At 40.1% G+C, this 23,380-nt stretch overlaps 1 protein-coding gene across 2 annotated transcripts in view; it reads right to left on the reverse strand.

Moving 5' to 3' along the window:
* Window positions 1-7,138: 7,138 nt before the first annotated feature.
* Window positions 7,139-23,380, reverse strand: part of LOC109864448 (leucine-rich repeat and immunoglobulin-like domain-containing nogo receptor-interacting protein 2) — a 317,575-nt gene continuing 301,333 nt past the window's right edge. For both annotated transcript variants that reach the window (XM_020452240.2, XM_031798668.1), the window contains one exon: window positions 7,139-10,866. In XM_020452240.2, the coding sequence (XP_020307829.1) occupies window positions 9,010-10,854 (1,845 nt within the window). In that variant the 5' untranslated portion in view covers window positions 10,855-10,866 and the 3' untranslated portion in view covers window positions 7,139-9,009. The remainder of the gene's footprint in view (window positions 10,867-23,380) is intronic.

The raw sequence follows: 23,380 nt of genomic DNA on the forward strand, positions 1-23,380 counted from the left end.
AAGGCCGATAGTCACACGGATAGCAGCTAGCTAGCTGTGAGATCCGGGTATGAATGTCCAGAGAGCAGTCGAAATCCAGGGACATGGAGAGAAAAATTGGTCCGGTATGTTCCGTTCCGAGCCGCGCTGCGCCGTACAGAACTGGCGATAGATTTTCGAGCTAAAGGATAGCTGATGACCACAAACCGTGGTTAGCTGAATACTAACGATTTGCCAGTAAAGGAGCTAACTAGCTTCTGAACTAGCTTCTGGATTAGCTTCTGGCTAGTTTCAGGCTAGCTTCTTGGAGTTTCTGGCTAGCTTCTTGGAGGATTACAGATCTGAGGTAAATAATACTTTTTTATAAATATACATTGGTGAGGCGGGTTGCAGGAGAGTGTTTTGAAGATGAGTTGATGGAAAATAAAAATAAAATGTATGTGAAAAAGTTGTAAATATATATATATACAGGACACGACAAGACGAGGACAAAAGACGTCTGAACTGCTATGCCACCTTGGTGGCAGAAAACCTTAGAAAACCTTTTTGCAATTATGTTAGCACAGCTGAAAACTGTTGTCCTGATTAAAGAAGCAATAAAAGTGGCATTCTTTAGACTAGTTGAATATCTGGAGCATCAGCATTTGTGGGTTCGATTACAGGCTCAAAATGGCAAGAAACAAAGAACTTTCTTCTGAAACTCGTCAGTTTGTTCTTGTTCTGAGCAATAAAGGCTATCCCATGCGAGAAATTGATGATGTCGTACAACGCTGTGTACTATTCCCTTCACAGAACAGTACAAACTGTCTCTAACCAGAATAGAAAGAGGAGTGGGAGGCCCCGGTGCACAACTGACACATTAGAGTGTCTAGTTTGAGAAACAGGCTCCTCACAAGTCCCCAAATAGCAGCTTCATTAAATAGTACCAGCAAAACACCAGTCTCAACGCCAACAGTGAAGAGGCAACTCCGGGATGCTGGCCTTCTAGGCAGAGTTCCTCTGTCCAGTGTCTGTATCTTATTTAATGAAGCTGAGGCTAACACAGAAGTGATATTTGCTGATAATGGGCCTCTGTACGCCTATGTAGATATTCCATTAAGAATTCCAGCTACAATAGTCATTTACAACATTAACAATGTGTACACTGTATTTCTGATCAATTTGATGTTATTTTAATGGACAAGAAATTGTGTGTGTGTGTGTGTGTGTGTGTATTTGTTTGTGTGTAGAGTGTATATACAGTACCATTCAAGGGTTTTTCTTAATTTTTTAGAATAATAGTGAAGACATTAAAACTATGAAATAACACATGGAATCATGTAGTAACCAAAAAAGTGTTAAACAAATCAAAATACATTTTATATTTGAGATCCTTCAAAGTAGCCACACTTCGCCTTGATGACAGGTTTGCAGACTCTTGGCATTCTCTCAACCAGCATCACCTGGAATGCTATTTCAGGAGTCTTGAAGGAGTTCGCACATATTTTGAGCACGTGTTGACTGCTTTTCCTTCACTCTGTGGTCCAACTCAAATCAAACCATCTCAATTCCGTTGAGGTCGGGTGATTGTGGAGGCCAGGTCATCTGATGCAGCACTCCATTACTCTCCTTCTTGGTCAAAAAGCCCTTAAATAGACTGGAGGTGTGTTGTTTCATTGTCCTGTTGAGAAACATATGATCGGATGGCAGGTAGCCTTGTGGTTAGAGCGTTGGGCCTGTAACCGAAAGAATCCCCGAGCTGACACGGTAATAATCTGTCATTCTGCCCCTGAACAAGGCAGTTAACCCACTGTTCCTAGGCTGTCATTGTAAATGAGAATTTGTTCCTAACTGACTTGCCTTGCTAAATTAAGGTTAAGAAATGTGCAAACCAGATGGCATGGTGTATCGCTGCAGAATGCTGTGTTAGCCATGCTGGTTAAGTATGACTTGAATTCTAAATAAATCACTGACAGTGTCACCATCAAAGCACCATCACACCTCCTCCTCCATGCTTCACGGTGGGAACCACACATACAGAGACCATCTGTTCACCTATTCTGTGTCTCACAAAGACATGGCTGTTGGAACCAAAAATCAAACATTTGGACTTATCAGACCAAAGGACAGATTTCCAACGGTCTAATGTCCATTGCAAAAATGTCTTTGCCTAGAACGTCTCTTCTTATTATTGGTGTCCTTTAGTACTGGTTTCTTTGCAGCAATTCAACCATGAAGGCCTGATTTACGCAGTCTCTTCTGAACAGTTAATGTTGAGATGTGTCTGCAGTCTGAGGTGCAGTTAGCTCTAATAAACTTATCCTCTGCAGCAGAGGTTAACTCTGGGTCTTTCTTTCTGTGGCGGTCCTCATAAGAGCCAGTTTCATCATAGCGCTTGATGGTTTTTGCGACCTCACTTGAAGAAACTTTCAAAGTTCTTGACATTTTCCGAATTAACTGACCTTCATGTCTTAAAGTAATGATGGACTGTCGTTTCTCTATGCTTATTTGAGATGTTCTTGCCATAATACGGAAATGTTATTTTACCGAACAGGGCTATCTTCTGTGTACCACCCCTACCTTTTCACAGCAGAACTGATTGGCTCAAACGTATGAAGAAGGAAAGAAATTCCAGAAATGAACTTAACAAGGAAATGCATTCCAGGTGACTAACTCATGAAGCTGGTTGAGAGAATGCCTAGAGGTTGCAAAGCTGTCATCAAGGCAAAGGGTGCCTACTTTGAATAATCTCAAATATAAAATATATTTGGATTTGTTTAACACTTTTTTGGATAATACATGATTCCATGTGTGTTATTTCATAGTTTGGATGTTTTCACAATTATTCTACAATGTAGAAAATAGTAAAAATGAAGAAAAACCCTTGAATGATTAGGTGTGTCCAAACTGTTGACTGGTACTGTACACACTGTGCCTTGCAAAAGTATTCAGAGCCCTTGGATTTGTTCACATTTTACTGTGTTACAAAATCGTGATTAAAATTGATTTAATTGTCATTTTTTATCAACCTACAAAAACATGAGAATTACAATATTAACATTGCATCCGTATTCAGACCCTTTGTTTAGCCTAAATTTAAGTTCAAGAGTCAAATGTGGCTTATCAAATCACATAATAAGTTATATGGACTCACTCTGTGTGAAATAAAAGGGGTCGACATGATTATTGAATGACTAATCCTTCCTCTGTCCCCCATACACACAACAACTTTAAGGTCCCTCAGTCAAGTATAAAATTTCAAGCACACATTCAACTACAAAGATCAGGGAGCTTTTCGAAAGCCTCATATAGAAGGGCAGTGATTGGTAGATGGGTAACAATAACAAATCAGACATTTAATATATTTTTAAGCATGGTCAAGCTAATAAGTATGCTGTGGATTATGTATTAAACCAGCCAGACACATCAAAGATGCAGTTTTCCTTCTGAACTGAGCTGCAGGATAGAAAAGAAACTGCCCAGGGATGTCACCATGAGGCCATTGGTGATTTCAATGGCTGTGATGGGAGAAAACTGAGGATGAAACAACAACATTGCAGTGATTCCACCAGTGACCTAAATGACAGTGAAAAGAATATACTGAAAAAATATTCCAAAACATGCATATGTATAATAACAAGCCACTAAAGTAATACTGTAAAAAAAATACAGCAAATTAATAAACTTTTTGGCCTAAATGCAAAGCCCTGTTTGGGGCAAATCCAACACATCACTGAGTAACTGCTTACTTATTTTCAAGCATGCTGGTGGCTGCATCATGGTATGTGTCACGACTCCCGCTGAAGTTGGCTCCCCTGCCTGTTCGGGCGGTGCTCTGCGGTCATCGACACCGGCCTACTAGCCGCCACCGATCCCTTTTTCCTTTTCTGTTAGTTTAGTCTTATTAGTTCCACCTGTTCCTATTTGTGTTTTCTAGATTTTCTAGCCTTGTTAGGCCCGCTCTAGTTTGTGCGGGATTATTCTGTGTTCACGTTTAGTGTTGGTTGTGGTTTTGACATAGATCTTCTTGAGAATCTATGGCAGGACTTGAAAATGACTGTCTTGCCATGATCCCCAACATATTGACAGAGCTTGAATAATTATTTGAAGAATAAACACACACAATTTGACTCTACACATTTCCCACCAGTACAGCTGGTAGTGGGTCGAAGGGTGGAACAGCAGTGGGATCACAAGGGAGCTCATTTGGCAGGGAAGCACACCATGAGGGAATGTATGAAAGCTCACCTAATGAAAGCACACAGCACGCAACCTGCCCCGCTTACATCTGCCCAGACTGCGGTAACTGCCAGCCTCACTCTAGGACTATTTGATATCAATGTTGGGTATCCCATCCCCCTCCCTTCCCTCCCACATCTTTACATTCCTTCCCCTTACACAGCGAAGACCGTTCACGTATTATGCTATCTGTTGTGTCCACATGGTGATATTAAATCAAATCGTATTGGTCACATGTGCCGAATACAACAGGAGTAGACTTACAGTGAGATGCTTACTTATGAGCCCATTCCCAGCAGTGCAGAGTTAAAAAGTAAGACAAATATTTGCAAAAATATAAAATAAATAATAACACAATAAAAACAATAATGAGGCTATATACAAGGAGTACCAGTACCGAGTCAATGTGCAGGGGTAAGTTCGTAGCAGCACGTCTCGAGTCCTGCAGAGGCAATGATTATTCTGTTTGTAAGCTCTGTAGTACATGGGGAACGTTGAATCATGTCAATGGTATCTGCTGTGAGATGAAATGCTGCTGAAATTTAATTCTGAATGTGTACGTTTGACTACATCAAGAAAACAAACAGAGACATGTTGCAGGAAATATACATACCTCTTTGCATTTGTGAATAGTGAAAGTTTGAGAGCGTCCCCATAAGCGTACTGACTACATTGGGTTAGATGTGTTGATATAAAGGAAAACCTTGAGGTTTAATAGCCCCATTGGCAAATATCTTGTCAAGAGCAATAACAATTAATGGCTTCATTGACCCTATCCTCCATAACCTTTACCAAAATGATAATGCAGTTGAAAAATACATTTTGAAATAGTTCAAAAGATTGTCCCTTCCCTTTCCCCTGGGAAAGAGATATTCTAACATCAGAGGTAAAACAAATGAAGAAAAAATGTCTTATTAGCACTGGTTACAAAGAGGCACTGCTAAAACATGGCATGTGAACAAAGGCACTGTGGTGGGCTGTCTGGTGGGGTGTATTTCTGCTCCTGCTCCACGGGGGTCTTAAAAGATGAGTACATCACCTGGATTGGCAGTTCATAGCCCCAACAGGACAGAGTGTCATGGGGTTTGTCGCTCACTGACACATTTCTGCAGGGTGCCATCTGAGCAAAAACATCCTCATACAATCATATGGCCCAGCTTTTAAGTTTCTTTCAGTGACTGTGGAGAGAAGTGAAATGGTGGTCAAAGTGGGGGATCCATTTGTAGTCCAGGTTTCATCTAGCACAGCTCTATGTGCCAAACACAGAATGTGGCCATCACTGACCTACAAACTCAACCTCATTTATTTTGTATTTTGGTGTTCTGATTTCACAAGAGACCCATGGGATTGAGGACATCGAAACAAAGGCTGCATTTACACAGGCAGACCAATTCTGATATATTTTTCACTAATTGGTCTTTTGACCATTCAAATCAGCCCTGAAAAAGAGCTGATGTGAAAAGATCTGATGTGATTGGTCAAAAGACCGATTAGTGGAAAAAATATCAGAATAGGGCTGCCTGTGTGAACACAGCCAAAGAAGCCCATGAAAGTGGTTATAGTGATTGTATAAACAGTATAAGGTGAAGAGAAAGGACATAAATGTAAAAATAAATGTAAAAACAACTATATGGTTAATTATGGTAAAACAAATGTACAGCAAGGTCATAAGCAAAGTGACACGTGCTAAACTTAACTGATACATGATATTCTCTAAATGTTTATTGTGCTGCATTAAAATGTTTACCTATGGGGCCTCCTGAGTGGCGCAGCAGTCTAAGGCACTTCGTCACAGTGCAAGAGACATCACTACAGACCCAGAATTGATCCTGGCTGTATCACAACCAGCTGTGATCAGGAGTCCCATAGGGCTGTGCACAATTGGCCCAGCATCGTCCAGGTTTGGGGAGGCTTTACTTGGCTCATCGCGCTCTAGCGACTCCTTGTCGTGCTGGCTTCCGGGTTAAGCCGGCTGGTGTTAAGAAGCTCGGTTTGATCATGTTTCGGAGGACGCATGACTCGACCTTCACCTCCCGAGCCCGTTGTAGAGTTGCAGCGATGAGACAAGCTCGGAATTTGGGAGAAAAATTGGGTAAAATAGTTAAAATCATGACATGAAATTACATTTTCAAGCTAACAACACAGGCAACATTAACTGTAAAGCAAGATAATAGGATGTAAACATATATAGACAGAGGAAAAACACTGGCACACATTAAATAGAGAACAACGTAATAAATCAGTCTTGTGAATATAGTGAATTGGGCAGCATTGTATCTCCTGTAGCATTGCAATCTGCTATCTTCGTAACCCAGGATACCCCTCCGGTTTGCAGTCTTCATCTCAGTGATAAATGTAACGCCTCCAGGTGCTCATCTGGACTGTGTCAGAAGGTTAACTGCATTCCTCCAGATTACACCTCTGATAGTGCCTTCCTCTTGCTGCACACTACCTGCAACATCATGCTGTCCAGACTTAGGGACTAGACATTTTGCCCTGTTCCTTCTTCTGATTTGAAAGGTTAGGGGTGGATATCAGACTTTTTTGCATGATAAAAAGGTAATATTCAAAGGTTATGGTTTGAGTAAAAGGGAGAATGTGTGCTTAATTGTACATTCTGGAAAGGCAATGCCCCAAATAATTTCATTTTCTCAACCTGTGATCTGTCGTAGTTGTGTTTCTGCAGATCTCGTTCCTTGAATGGACTTGTCAACTTCATCTGATGTTGTAGAAATACAAATAACCGTTAGAATTTTTTTAACATACATTGTAAGACAGATCTCTTGATGCCAGTGATTGATATTTGATATGTTCTATTTTAACAATTGTATTCAACCATATGCTAATGTTACTATGCTGTTTCCAGATGTTCAACAGGCATATTATATACTGATCAAGATCCTCTTTTGCTTCATTGCAATAAATATATAGACACACTAAATGGTACAAATAAATATTATTTTATTTCACATACATTTTTTTTATTTTACTTTGAACTTTTCACAATCTAAATGATTCAACAACAAAAATGAGGAACTACCACAACAAAGTCCAAATGTTTTACTGGGGAGAAAAGATGACAACTTCACTGTAGTAAGCTGGACACATATTTTGCCATCAGGCAAAGGTTACAGTCAAAGGAATAAAAAGAGACAAGAAAAGGACAGAAAAGTGGTCCATGTAGGTTCTCTGACCAATATGTCACCTTCTAAATCATCAAATGTGATTATTTCTCCCGGAATAGTGTTATGATACTCACTTTTGTAAAACCCTCAAACCACTTTGATAAATAAAATCTTTTTCCTTTATGGTTGACAATAAACAAAAAATATCTTCAATATCTAGGTGTATATTTGGGGAACAGGGATATATTTTCTCCAGTGTGACATTGCAATCCTGTAGAAGCCCTTTCCTATATCCATGGACAATTTCATAAGTGAAAAGTGACCATTTTTCTTGTTAGGTGGGGGAATTGAGATTTTGGCTGATATTGCAACCCATGAGTATTGCTATGAAAAGTTTGTTTAAATGAGTATGTACATACCTGTACATAATGAAGCATTAAGTACATATATGCAAAGATTATGGTTGGAGGGAATGCTCTGTTTCATCAATCTGTTTGGTGCGTAAGCATGGTGCAAGACCAAACCAATAAGAGTAATACCTTTAGATACAAATTTGTACTGTACACGGTTCTGTAGTGTCTTTAAAACCAATCCTGTACTTGGGCATGTAAATAGAATTTCAAAAGCTTGATTATGACACCTGTTCCTTTTGGGTCCCCTGGGTAGAGATTCAGATCATTTCGGAGGATCCGTTGTGGACAAGCTCACTAGCAACAGCAAGAACATTTGTCACAATGTCCTGGCATTGTATCCAATACGATGCCATAGTTGGGGATTGCACTCCCGTGTCCTGTTATGGCACTCTGTAGTACTTTTTCCATTCCTAGTAAACCAAAGGGTGATCCTGATACTCTGATTTCTTCACTTTAAAGGGCCCAGTGCAGTCAAAAAAGTATATATTTACACACTATGAGGTTGAAATAATACTGTGAAATTGTGAAAAGTATGGTAATGCCTTTTTAGTGTAAGAGAAATTTAAGCTGTTTTGGTGGGATGGAGTTTTGGCCATTCTGGTGACAACACCTGGTGTTAAATTAGTTAATAGACCAATAAGAAAGAGTTACAAACCTCTCTGCCAATAAAACTCATTTTCAGTTTTCCCCTCTCCACTTAGACCACTCCCAGACAGTCCTAGCAAAATTGTTGCTTGAGAAATTTCTTTACTTGAAAACAATCACAGTAAGGTACTTCAATGTTACCTAGAAAATGTATGTCAAACAAAAACCAATGATTGCAAAGTTAAACAAACCATATAACTCTATGCACAAGAACTGCTTTAAACAATTTAAAAAAATATTTATTTTATTTTTAGAAAAAGACATTTCATTGAAGAACAGTGCAGATGCAAAGTTTGGCCACAGAATGATTTGTGCTGTTGGTGCCGTCATTCTGTTACCAAACGTTGCATCTGCAATGTTCTTCAAGTGTGTTTGTAAAAATGACTGTGGAAATTAATAAAACTAGTTCTTGTGCATAGAGTTGTAGGGTTTGTTTAACTTTGCAATCATTGGTTTTTGTTTGGCATACATTTCAAAGAGAAAAATCTGAGCCTCAGCATCACTCTGTTACCATGGAATTGCCCAGTAGCATTCTCCTGAAGTAGTGGGAAATGTTGTTCCATTTGCAATACAAATACATAATCCTTAGAGCATTCCCAACATATGGATTCCCAGATTCACAAACCATGTTAGATCATTTTCATGTTAAAGCGATGAGGTCCAGCTTGTCCCTCTGCCCCTCCATCTACAGAGGTGCCATTAGACTTGGACCGAGGGACATATTCAATATCTATGTTGTTTTTATGCTTTCCCTTGCCCCGGCTCCAAACGAACAGTAGCAGAAAGCAGAACAAGACCACCCCCAGGAATGTGAAACATCCCATTGCTGTCGACACTAAGATAGTCTTTAGGTCCAAGCCGTAGGTTACGTTGCTAGTCCCATTGGTAGTGGCATTGCTGGGATCTGTGTAGTACTGGGTCCTGTTTGCGTAGAGCGACCCCAGGCTTTTCACTGCTAGGGAGGCCATCAATGAGTCGTTACCCGCCGTGTTGGTTGCCATGCAAAGGTACACGCCACCGTCCTGCACCTCGGCCACCTTGATCTCCAGCGTCCCATTGTTGTGGACTTTGACTCTACCGTAGCTCTTGTTGGTGAGGAGGCGCCGGCGTGGGGACAGCCACGACACCACCGGCCTGGGGATGCCTTCAGCACTGCAGTGTAGTTTCGCTGACTGGCCCTCGTCCACTGCTATCGCCTGTGTCTTGTTCTCCCGGATTTTTGGCTTGGTGCATGTCACGTAATAGGATAGCAGGGTCTCCTTGAATTCCCTGAAAGGCCTGCCACGGATACCCTCAGGGGTGCTGCACTCTGGCTGCGAGTCGCCAAAGAAGATGGAGTGCCTTTTCTGCAGGATCCACATGAGGCGACAGTCGCACACCAGGGGGTTGTCGTCGATCAAGAGGACCTCCAGAGCCTCAGGGGCTTGGAAGACACCCTTCTCCAGGGTGTTCAAATGGTTGTGGGAGACGTTGAGGACTTTGAGCCACCGGAGGCCATGAAATGCATACTGTTCAATGGTCGACAACTGGGCCCCAACTAGATGAAGTTCCCTCAGGCGCACCAACTCAAACAGCATTCCCCCCTCGATGTGTCTGATGCGGTTGAAGGACAGGTTGAGGTGTGTTAGGTAGTGCAGGTGCTTTAGGGCCTGGTATGGGAAGGTGGACAGGTTAGTGTTGGTGATGAAAAGCGTGGTCAGGTTGAGGCTGTGTAGTGTGTTGGCAGGCACACTGTCCAGCGAGGTCCAGCTGTCAATCTCCAGGTGGCGCAGCCGGAAAAGCTTCTTGAAGGAGTATGCTTGCAATGTGCTGATGCTGAGGTATCGGAGGTGAAGTCTGACCAAGTTGTGCAGATGGGACAGGGCCTCAGTGGGCACCACCGTCAGGTTGCATCTCTCCAGGGTTAGTGTCTGTAGGCTCAGCAGTCCACTGAAGGCCCGGTGGGAGATGTACACCAGGTCATTGTCACCCACCTCCAGGAACTTCAGGTTGTGCAAGTCCTGGAACATGTAGTCCAGCAGGATGACGATCTTGTTGTCGCTGACATCCAGCCGTGTGAGGTTGGACAAGCCTGTGAAGACCCCCAGGGGAATAAGCTTGATGCGGTTGCTTTTGAGACTGAGAGAGTGCATGCTGTACAGAGGGTTGAAGGCCCCCGGCTCCACATAGCTGATAATGTTCCCACTGAGGTCCAGATCCTCTAGTCCAGGGTAGGGGGCAAAGTCGTCCGGGTTGACGGCCTGCAGCTTGTTCTTGCTCAGGTCCAGGATCCTGGTCTCGATGGGGATGCCGTCTGGGATGCTCGGTAGGCGTTTGCGGTGGCACAGGACCGACTTGCTCTGGGCTGAGCAGTCACAGCGGGCGGGACATCCCAGGGCAGAACCCACAAAGACGGCCACTAGAGCCAGTCCCAGGAACGGTTGCCAGCATGAGAGGGCTGTGTGCAGCATGACTTTGCTCATACAGTCGACCATTCTGTCACGGCTCTACAAGAAAGAGAGGGAAAACAGACAGAAAGAACATACATTTATAGAGCATAAATTGGTAAAAATAAGGAATGTGTGAAAACCTTAATGGGTGTCAATACACATGTGTAAGACATCTTTTGAATGAAATTATTTTGGGATTATAAATGGAATCTTACATGACATCATTTTACTATTGTGGTGAAATTGACTGGCATCTTATCTCAATAAAAATGAAGGACATATTAGATTCTCTGATGCAAATGCCTAATTTTCAACATCCTGAATCATCCTTTCTTTCTATTGCAGTTTTGACCAGCGATCACACCCCTATATCCACTGGCTCACTTAGTCAACATACAAGCACAACTCTTATCTTCCATTGGTTAATTCTAATTGAAGAACAAATTGCCAAAAGTAATTTGCTACATAGGTTGTCTTCTCACACCACAATCAGTTCAAACAGTCTGCCGTCTTTTGTTGTGTTTTAGCCAAAGCAAACTGACGAAGGGAGAAGAGTGGAGAAGAAAGGAAACTGCCTCTATGATAAGTCTGTGGAGGCTATCTGATAATTATTCTAACCAAGGACTTCAGTGGATATAGAAGGATTTCTATATATTAAGTGTAAAATCTCTAAGACAAACAAGTCCATAAGCAGCAGCTATGCAATGGGGCTTCACCTATGTACAGTGCCTTCTGAAACACCCCTTGAATTTTTCCAAATTGTGTTGTTACAGCCTGAATTTAATATTGATTAAATATAGATTTAGTTAAACTGGCCTACACACAATAGCCCATAATGCGAATTATGTTTTTAGAAATGTTTACAAATACATTTGAAATTAAAAGCTGAAATGTCTGTAACCCCTTTGTCATGGGAAGACTAAATAAGTTCAGGAGTAAAAATGTTCTTCACAAGTAACATAATAATGTACATGGACTAATTCTGTGTGAAATAATAGTGTTTACCATGATTTTTTAATGGCTACCTCATCTCTGTACCCCTCACATACAAAATTCCCTTAGTTGAGCAGTGAATTTCAAACACAGATTCAACCACAAAGACCAGGGCGGTTTTCCAATGCCTCGCAAAGAAAGGCACCTCTTGGTAGATGGCAACAAAAAGAAAAGCAGACATTTAATGTCCCCTTGAGCATGGTGAAGAACACCCATACACTACAAAGACACAGGTGTCCTTCCTAACTCAGTTGCCGGAGAGGAAGGAAACCACTCAGGGATTTCACCATGAGGCCAATGGTGACTTTAAAACAGTTGCAGAGTTTAATGGTTGTGATCCTCAGAAAACTGAGGATGGATCAACAACATGGCAGTTACTCCACAATACTAACCTAATTGACAGAGTGAAAAGAAGGACGCCTGCACATAATAGAAATATTCAAAAACATGCATCATGTTTGCAATAAGACACTAAAGTAAAACTGCAAAACATGTGGCAAAGGAATGAACTTCATGTCCTGAATACAAATGCAATACATCACTCAGTACTACTCCTCCTATTTTCAAGCATGGTGGTGGCTGCATAATGTTATGGGTATGCTTGTCATATGCAAGTGAGTTTGTTTTTAGGAGGAAAATAAACAGAATAGAGCTAAGCACAGGAAAAATTATACGGGAAAACCTGTTTCAGTCTGCTTTCTAACAGACACTGGGAGACAAATTCACCTTTCAGCAGGACAATAACCAAAAACACCAGGCCAAATATATCCTGGAGTTGCTTACCAAGACAGCACTGAATGTTCCTGAGTGGCCTAGTTACAATTTTGACTTAAATCGACTTGAAAATCAGTGATCAACAACCAACTTGACAGAGCTTGAAGAATATAAAAAAATAATGATATTGTACATTCCAGATGTGCAAAGCTCTTAGAGACTTATGCAGAAAAACACTCACATCAGTAATCGCTGTCAAAGGTGATTCTAACATGTATTGATTCATATTTAATATATTTGCAAACATTTCCAAAACGTGTTTTCACTATGTGGTATTGTGTGTAGATAGATGGGTGAAACAACCCATCTGTTTAATGCATTTTGAACACAACAAAATGAGGAATAAGTCATGGGTTACGAATACATTATGAAGGCACTGTACATTCATATTGTCAAGTGAGGAATTGATAGTACAATACAATTTAGGGAATATGACAAATCTATTGCTAACAACAATACTTTCATGAAGTCCACAAGCGATATGTGTTTTTGCCAAACCGAATTCAACCTTTTTTAATCAAAGATGTTCCATCTATTTCCATCTCTGTGTTTTTTCTTCACATAGAAACAGCACTATTGTTTATACAGGAGCATATTGTCGGTTTCTCTGACCCTTATGCAGTGAAACAATGAGCATGATTGTATTGATTTTCCTACACACAACCCCTCATATCTCAAAGAACACACAAGCTGCAAAATGTTAATGGAAGAAAAAACATGATGGGAAATGCATGAGAATTTCCAAAGTCCAAACACAATTAATAGTGAACACGATCAACAAGTAGAAATTGTTGGAGGGCACAACCTAATGGGGAGAACATTAGGCTGGTAATTATACAGATTATCACCAAAGCTGCGAAGGCTAATAAATGAAGGTCCGGGAGGTTAATACATTTTTAAAATCCAATTTAAACATTCATTTAAATGGTGTCAAAACAAATGGTGGAAGAATCAAATCAATTACACTCTGAAATAGTAGCATCTGTAGTCAAGATGTGTCTGCTCAGGTCTTCAGGAGAAGAGAGTAGGGTAGTAATGGGATGGGCTGAAGCCTTATTCCTTCACCTGTAATGTGTATTTTATCTGACACTCTTAAGTATACCAAACTTACTGTGGATACAAATACAGTACATCCCCTGCATCATATATACTGCTTTGTAGTTTGCTTGTCCTCCTGACCACTAGGAGGCCACAGTCTGTAGGCAGTGGTCAGTTCATATCAGCTCCCAACAACATAGACTTGATAGACAATATGTAATATGACAACTGTAAAGATATATTTAAAAAGCAAGTGGGAATACTGGGAGGAATTTAAATAAAGTCTACTGCATAAACTACGTCTTAAAACATTTGGTGGAATTTTGTACCGGATTATAAAATAATATAAACAATATGATTGTATATGTATGATATACTATATTAATATGTAAAATATTCATTGAAGGGGCAGAAGGTATTTACAATCATTTCCATGGAATCCACTGCTCTTTATAGACAGATTGTGAAACAGGTTGTGAAAAGACTATTCCTGCTTCATCAGGTGTGTCATGACGTGCACTAAACTCAACTGTAATGAGAATAATCAGCATGACTCCCTGCGAGCACAAATACAGCATTAAAAAGTTTAGGAAACACAAACATGCCATCATTACGGTATACAGTGAAGAATTAAAGATGTCTACTAAACAATCATGTTTAAATTGCTACTACACGATTATTATTATTATGATATTACTATTATTTTTCATATCCCATTTTAATGACTACATATGAAAACATAACTGTTTGGCCCACATCTATAATACAGTAATAATACTAACATATTATGCTGTACACATACAGTATCAGTCAAAAGTTTGGACACGGCTAATCATTCCAGGGTTTTTCTTTCTTTCTTACTATTTTATACATTGTAGAATTGTAGTGAAGACATCAACGCTATGAAATAACACATATGGAATCATGTAGTAACTAAAAAAGTGTATGTTTCATATTTGAGATTCTTCAAAGTTGCCACCCTTGATGACAGCTTTGCACACTCTTGGCATTCTCTCAACCAGCATCATGAGGTAGTCACCTGGAATGCATTTAAATTAACAGGTGTGCCTTGTTAAAAGTTAATTTGTGGAATTTCTTCCCTTAATGTTTTTGAGTCAATCAGTTGTGTTATTTTTTTTGGGGTACTACATACTACATGATGTGTTATTTCATAGTTGTTATGTCTTCACTATTAATCAACAATGTAGTCAATAATAAAAATGAATGAGTAGGTGTGTCCAAACTTTTGACTGGTACTATATGTAGTAAGTATGTCATACATGTGTGACCAATTTCCCCCCCTCCCGCCCGCAAGTACCACACACACACACACCCCTCCTGCCCGCAAGTACCACACACACACACACACACACACACACACACACACACACACACACACACACACACACACACACACACACACACACACACACACACACACACACACACACACACACACACACACACACACACACACACACACACACACACACACACACACACACACACACATCTCTGTCCACCAGTGAAATAGCACAGTGAATTATGGAGAGTGCTTCTAATCAGGACAAGAGCAGGCTCATGATTGTGCTCCCTCACCTGAGTCCGGTGCATAGAAAAGCTATTATGTACAGAGTGCACTATCATCATGGGCAGAACAAGCTAGAAGAGCTGCTCTGATGACAGCAAAATGCTACACTGACAAGACATTCAGACACAAATTAAGGCCAGGTTGGATCCTAGGTGGGTCTGATACCACTACTCTGATTCTGCATACAGTACATGTTGATCCTAGGTGGGTCTGATACCACTACTCTGATTCTGCATACAGTACATTTTGAGCCTAGGTGGGTCTGATACCACTACTCTGATTCTGCATACAGTACATGTTGAGTCTAGGTGGGTCTGATACCACTACTCTGATTCTGCATACAGTACATTTTGAGCCTAGGTGGGTCTGATACCACTACTCTGATTCTGCATACAGTACATGTTGATCCTAGGTGGGTTTGATACCACTACTCTGATTACGCATACAGAACATGTTGAAGAGCCATATGACAGTTGAAACAGTGGGGGTTGCTGGGAGAAGACCTTGTTACACTGGTGGTTGCTGGGAGAAGACCTTGACAAGCATGCAAAATGGATTGGCACTTGGAAACGGATAGATATTGTTTGTTAAAGTGTTGAATTCCACATGTAATATTTCACCACAAGCAGGTGTAAATAAAGTATTCCAACATAGTCTTCTCGCATTATAGTTATCATTTCTTGATTAACCTAATTTCCATATAATCCCTCAAAACACATGGGGCCTTTCGGCCTCTCGATGCTGCTCTTAGCTTTGCAAAATAACCCGGGGCCATTGACGTAATGCATGAGTAACTATGACGTGCCAGAGTGTATGGCTTTTGTCTCACATAGTCACAGCCAACACACATTGTCATCCTGCCCAGCACGACTTCACCATAGTGTTTCCCCATTCTCCCCAAGTGCTCTTGGCTCTCGCATCTCTGGGATGACCTAAGGGTGGCTAGCTGAGCGTTGTCCCTGAGACTGAGTGCTACATAAAAATGTAGGCTCATATTGCTGCAGCGCTCATTTGATAATACAGGCCGGCCGGCCGCCCTATTCACTGTCTGAGTGTATGAATGCCAAATGAGCTTGCAGGAGATTGCAATCACTCCCCAGGTATCTTCCATGGGTCACCACAGCTTTCTCCCTCTCCCTCTCTCTCCTTCTCTCTCTCCCTCTCTCCCTCCTCCCTTTCTCAGTCAATTGTGAACAGTACTTCTTCTCACAAAAACATCCACATAGGCAATACTGTAAGCTGTTCAATATTCAGTTGCATCCTGAAGGAAATGACCATGTTTAATAATTGAGATTCAATGGGAGATTCATTTAATTAAGAATCCATTGATGATTAAACAACCATTCCACTACTATTTCCCTTTTATAAGGCGTCAGTAAAATATAACGTGCCACACCAATAGATTAACAAACATTTATGCATATTCACATTAAAAGTTGATGCTTTTCAAGACATCTTTAAAATTGAGAATACTCGCATATCACAGAGACTTGACAATTGTAACATTCACAGCAGTAATAAATGTCAACTAGCTCACTTCCCTAAAAAATAAGTATTCAACATAATTTACTACAATAATTGATTGTTTATGCTCTTTGGATTCTGTGTAACTCGTCATTACGCATCTGTTTAGACTGAAAAATCCAAGCTCAACAGAGTTCGTATGCCGACTCAATCACAAAAAATGATTATCCCAGTGAAAGATGATAGCGACAGAGAGCACAGCCGACAGAGTATGAAATGTTTGGCCCATCTAACCCTTATGGTGATAAACCCACCCCAGAGAAATGCAATGGAACACTGTCATGTATTATTCCTAAGAGGTATTCATCTGAAGTAAATAGCATTCCAGGTCACACAACTAAAGCAGAGCTAAACGCAGTAAGCCTATGGAGGAGGCTTGAACAAAACCCCAAAACCCTCAAAAGGCAGGCACTTCCTATTTCCTGGTGTTTGTTTTTAGCCCAATTAGTTTGAGGATTTAGATCAAAACTTTGCCCCTATGCAATGAACCAATAAAAATCATTTGTGAAGTTGGCCTGGCCCATATCTCCACTGGAAGGTCTTCAGAGTATGTTTGATGTGGCCTTTGTGCTACCATCACTCCACGTAATGCCATGGCTGTTTACACTCAAAAGTGTCCCTGCGCTCCAGCCGGATGCTCCAAGATGGCCTCTTTGTTTAGACTGCAATTATCAAAGGTCTTTAAAGACCGTAATCAAAGTGTCAAAATGTGATCTGGAAAAAAAGGAGAGGAATTAACTCACAATGGAACTAAATTAAATGTAATCATTAACAAATACATTGGACGTTCTATCATGGGAGCTGGATTCTCATGGTTGGTTGTCTTGTACATTTATATTTATACAACCGGTGGGTCGAATCCTGAATGCTGATTGGTTAGAACCACATTCCAGACAGTGTCTATTCCACAAGTTGCCACCGGCTAAATCTATGATGTTAAAATGCCTATTTACTCTGTTCCATCTGACTACACAATCCATTGTCTCATCAGCCCAGCTATTTATTTTTATTTTACCTTTATTTAACTAGGCAAGTCAGTTAAGAACAAATTCTTATTTTCAATGACGGCCTAGGAACAGTGGGTTAACTGCCTGTTCAGGGGCAGAACGACAGATTTGTACCATGTCAGCTCGGGGATATGAACTTGCAACCTTCCAGTTACTAGTCCAACACTCTAACCACTAGGCTACCCTGCCGAGCCGCATCTTGTTAATTCCAGTACACTCCACGCTACAGAGACAACATGCAGCACACCCCCATCGCTAACTACAAGATCGCACTCAAATACAGTACTAAGGGGTTAACATGCACATATTACATACATGTCAGCGCGGCTTTTTGATATTTGAATTTCCCAGATATCAAGAATGAAATGACAGACAGTCATCATAATGTTAATTGTATGGAACATTTATTAAATCATAATTTAAATGAAGCCTTATGTCTTCTAATAACGCTTCCCTAAAGGAAATATGTAATTAACTTGCAGGTTACTGTGTTGCCAGAGTGTGCAATTAACCCACCTTTTTTAAAGGGAGCGTCTGCAAGTAATCAAAGAGATAGGTGACGGTGGTAATGAGAAGGTAATCCTGGAACATTCTCTTCTTGGTTTATCCATTATTAAAATCATTTTGTAAAGGATACCAGATGGCATGGGTTACAGACATATGGCCTGCCAAGGCGCAACATGACACTGGCCTATCCATTCTTTAATAAGCTTGAGGGTTGCGTAACTAAAACTCTCTCAGAGCATGCACTGGTGTCTGTGTAAAGTATGTGATCTAGGTTGAAAACATCAAATACCATGAAGTACATTCTCCCATGGTGCTGTTACAATACCAGTGAAGCTCACTACTGTAGCTTAGCAACACTAGTACAATAACAACACTACTGTAGTTTTGCCACACTAGTGCAAGAACAACACTACTGTAGCTTAGCCACACTAGTACAATAACAACACTACTGTAGCTTAGCCACACTAGTACTATAACAACACTACTGTAGCTTAGCCACACTAGTACAATAACAACACTACTGTAGCTTAGCCACACTAGTACAAGAACAACGCTACTGATTGTTTTGTATCTTTGATAAGTGCAATGTATCGTCAGTACCAGTATGTTGTTGTGTCTGACATCCTTCCCTGCACATCATCATCACCTGGCCAATGTTAGAATATACATTTATCAGCGTGATAAAATACCACAGGGTTCAGCAAGATACTGCATATTTTGGAGGGAATAAGGATAAACAAATTATTAGAATCACATTGTATGGACTTAAAATGGCAAATTATGACCTTATTGTTTAAAACCATTAGTCAAATGTTCTCCAAATATTGTCAACAATCAGAAGCAAATGAAAGGGAAAGCGGCTCAAGATTAACACACAGCTGCAACATAATTACCAACATAAGTGATGTGAGAGATAGAGAGAGAGAGATTTGGGACCACATCCATAACTATGAGAATCTAGGGCCTTAGGTGGGCTAATAACCCGCTCTTCTCCAATTGGCCTTGTGCTTTATTCGCATTGCAAAGTCAAACAGAATTTAATCTGTGTTAATTAGCTATACACTTTGGAAGATTGAATCAGCTGCTCTTTATAATTATGTCAGATAACCCTTGAGTTCGGAAGCAGTCAAAGAGCACCGTCAAATGGTTGGACCTCACTTTACCCACGACCAACCAAACCCTGCAGAGAGTATTTAACACCATGACTTACAATCTTAATCCCATGTTTAATAGTTATTCATTAATATGACTGAGCTGTGGAGAGGAACAGGAGCTTGTAAGCGTGGTTGAATATTTTGTAATTAAATGTGCCAGAATTATAATGGCAGCGAATGGATGACATTATTGGCGAGCCCTGGGTAAGTGATGACTTTCAAAATAAAAGTCAAGCGATGGGTACTTTAACCCTTAGGTCCATCATAGATGGGCATCAGGTAAACAGGAAGCAATTGGGAAGTCCTAAAGATTTTAGTCACTCATTTCAGTTGGGGTTGACTAAGGTATATACTGTCTATTCAATAGCAGAATTTCAAAGCATATATTTCTCACTATAAACCACTACAGTCCCCTTACCATATCAACATGAATGTATTTCCATACTGCTTTTGAGGTGACTATTGTGCTGTATAGCACCACTGTAAGGTCAAAATCCCTCAGAGGTAGAACGTGCTCTCTACCATGAGTAGGAAGTTCAGGAAAGGTACTTAATCTATCGTTAACAGGGCAGTAGTCTAAAAGGTGCATCCTGGGGATATAATATACATATGTCTCTGTAATAGCTGTAGAACGCTGTCATGTTAAGTTGCCTTTGAAGAAAATACAAGCCCGGAAAACCTGGACTCTAAGCTCAGGCTTATTGCAACAATCTACTGTATATATGGGGAGTGTAAGCTCGGTCTACTATAAAGTCCACAATGTGGATGAATATGTTATGATTAGCACAAGACAGCTATCAACACTGATGGTAATGTGAAGATCAACGTGTCCCAAAATATTCCCCGGAGACCCTTACACATTTGACATATTTGTTCTATCCCAGAACATCTCATTCCACTACAGTCAACCAGTCTTCAAGCCCTGGATGAGTTGCTAGCCATGCTAGTGCAGGCCTAGAACAAATATATGTAAAATCTCGCGGTCTCAAAGGGCTGGGAAGGGAAACACTGGTGTAGATGAGTAATTAACTATAACATGTTCTATCTATTCTAAATGGCGCCTCTGCTAGCATCTATGCGTTAGCCAGACATAGGTCATGTTCCACATCAGATAAAGGTAAGACTGGGGTTTTATAATAACCCTGTGGTACGTTAATCATGACGTCCGGCGCAAACGTTTTAAGACGTTGAAAACTTTTGGCTCCCATCTGTATTTCTACGCCCCACGAAATGATATAGACGGAAGCCTTTTACCAAGTGTACGCACAAGCTAATGCAATTAATTTAAGAATGCTTAATGTACCACATAAAGCCATTTTTAATAGGATAAACAGACCAACAGAATGTCTGGGAAGGAAGCATTCTTAGTTATCTTATGCCATTGGAAGTGGACACAGGTTGTTAGTGGACAATTCCACGGTAAAGGAATTGCGCTGAGACTCATATTTTTCGGTTAAAATGTATGCTAAACAAAAGCCATTGATTCCAAAGTTTAACAAACCATTCAACTGTATGCACAAGGACTACTTTTAACAATTTACACTGAAAACATTTTTAAAAACTGGAAGAAGTGTGCAGATGCAAAGTTTGGTAAGACAATTTTTTTTTTTGTGTCCACATTTTCCCAAAACTCATAAATATCTGCTCCGAATTAAGCTTCTACAATGTCTGCAGAAACAATGGGGTGTCAGCTATGACATGACACATTGAATTTTAAGCTCTGCCCCCAAACAAGACCAAATGTTGTTAGTCCGGACTGGACCAAACCTGAATCAATCATAGACGTCTATATGTCACAAGTTTGGACATCAAAGCACAGCAAAGTAGAGCTAAGTAAAGTACAGTAGAGTACATCACAGTAGAGCAGAGTAGAGTTCAGTACAGTAGAGTACAACATAGTTCAGTATAGCTCAGTACAATATAGTGTACTCAACTCTAGTGTGCTCTACTGTGTACTGTACGGAACTCTACTGTACTGTACTCTACTGTGTTATACTCTACTGTGCTGTCTAAACTTGTGAACCCAACTGTGGTTTGTAAATGATTTTTTTTTAAATTCCGTGCTAACGGAATATTTTGTTTTAATCTCTTAATTCATAAACAAAATTGATATCATAAAAAACATGAACTAATTAATAGGTCTACCTTTACTTGTTACTTCTGTGACATTTCATTATTCTCCCTCCTCATGAGGGTGAGAAATTAGAAAATATCTTAAAGATATACATTTTTTGTAACAGAATGTCAAGCCACAAGACAATGTTTCTTAAACTCACAGAAGGCAGAAACATTTATCCAAAACTAAATAGAAGTGTTGTCATTAGTCAGTAGCGCTCTTTACTTCAACATTAATGCATTTTATGTATTTCTAATACATTTTATGACTTTTCCTGGTAGATGTTGACTAAGACCCCAATTTCATCTGTTTGACCAGAAATCAAAGTCTTTGCTTATTCCACAGTTTTGGGGTGTAAAATGGTTGAAAATGTTATATATATACCTTCATTTCTCCAATATATACACTATTAACTTTCATTGACACCCAATTTGACATGCTCCTATGAAATTCACATGTTGATGCTTACTGATCCTTTTTACATGGAAATGGCCTAATATATATATATATATGGTGGCAGGGGGATAAGTGCTGAGAACAGTTTTGTAAATGAACAATACTATATAGTACATTATAAAGTCCTACTCCACAGCAAATAGGAGTTTAAAGTGGAAACCGTCCAAGGGTAATCCATTTGATCAAACATGAACTGCAGCGTGATTCTCACACAACTCCTTTCATAAAGATATAACACAGCTGAATAAAATGCTTATCATTAACAACGGTAATCCTGAATGCAACTCAAACCCGCCTGATGTGTTCCATATGCTCAAGCATGAGGTCTATTGAACAAGGCTTGCGTGAAATCAGAATCACTAACATCTTTGCCATTTTCATTATTTTGTTAATCATATCCTTCATTTGCATACAAGCCATTGGTAAGTTGCTTCAGCACTTCGTCACTGACCTCCTACTCTTTGGTATTTGTGAGTAGTGGCATCACTGACACACAATCCTTCCGTCTGGCCGTGAGGCAAGTGTAGCCTATCCTCTGCCCACGGGGGAAGTGGTTGATGATTAAAATACATTACAAAGAGCTAAAAGCTCAATGTGCGGGCTGCTAAGTGTCTTCTGATACACTCCATCTCCCAAGTCTGGGCATCCCACATCTGACATGAGTCAGGGGTGTCTCTGTTGTATTGTGACTCAGACAGAATAGCTGCTGAGGTGAGAAGAATGTCTTTAATAATCCCCGCATTTTCCTCAAAATGGTACAGCCATGATGGAGTGAGAACTACTCAGGCTAAGATGACACAAATACAGTGAGCTCCGAAGGTTTTGGTACAGTGACACATTTGTTGTTGATTTGGCTCTGTACGCCAGCAGGTTGATCTGACACAATTATTATGAGCACAAAATGATCTGAAAAACAACAAAAACGAACAGCAAATTATTATTGATTTGATTTGATTTCACCTTTAGTTAACCAGGTAGGCTAGTAGAGAACATGTTCTCATTTACAACTGCGAACTGGCTAAGATAAAGCAAAGCAGTGCGACACAAACAACAAAGAGTTACACGTGGAATAAACATACATACGGTCAATAACACAATAGAAAAGTCTAAGGTAAGGCAATAAATAGGCCATAGTGATAAAATAATTACAATTTAGCAATTAAACACTGGAGTAATAGATCTGTAGAAGATTCAAGTTTTTATTTAATTTTTTATTCCACCTTTATTTAACCAGGTAGGCTAGTTGAGAACAAGTTCTCATTTACAACTGCGACCTGGCCAAGATAAAGCATAGCAGTGTGAACTGACAGCCACACAGAGTTACACATGGAGTAAACAATAAACAAGTCAATAACACAGTAGAAAAAAAGAAAAAAAAGGGTATAAATACATTGTGTGCAAAAGGCATGAG

This window comes from Oncorhynchus kisutch, linkage group LG19 (assembly GCF_002021735.2).
Source record: "Oncorhynchus kisutch isolate 150728-3 linkage group LG19, Okis_V2, whole genome shotgun sequence".
Lineage (NCBI taxonomy): Eukaryota > Metazoa > Chordata > Actinopteri > Salmoniformes > Salmonidae > Oncorhynchus > Oncorhynchus kisutch.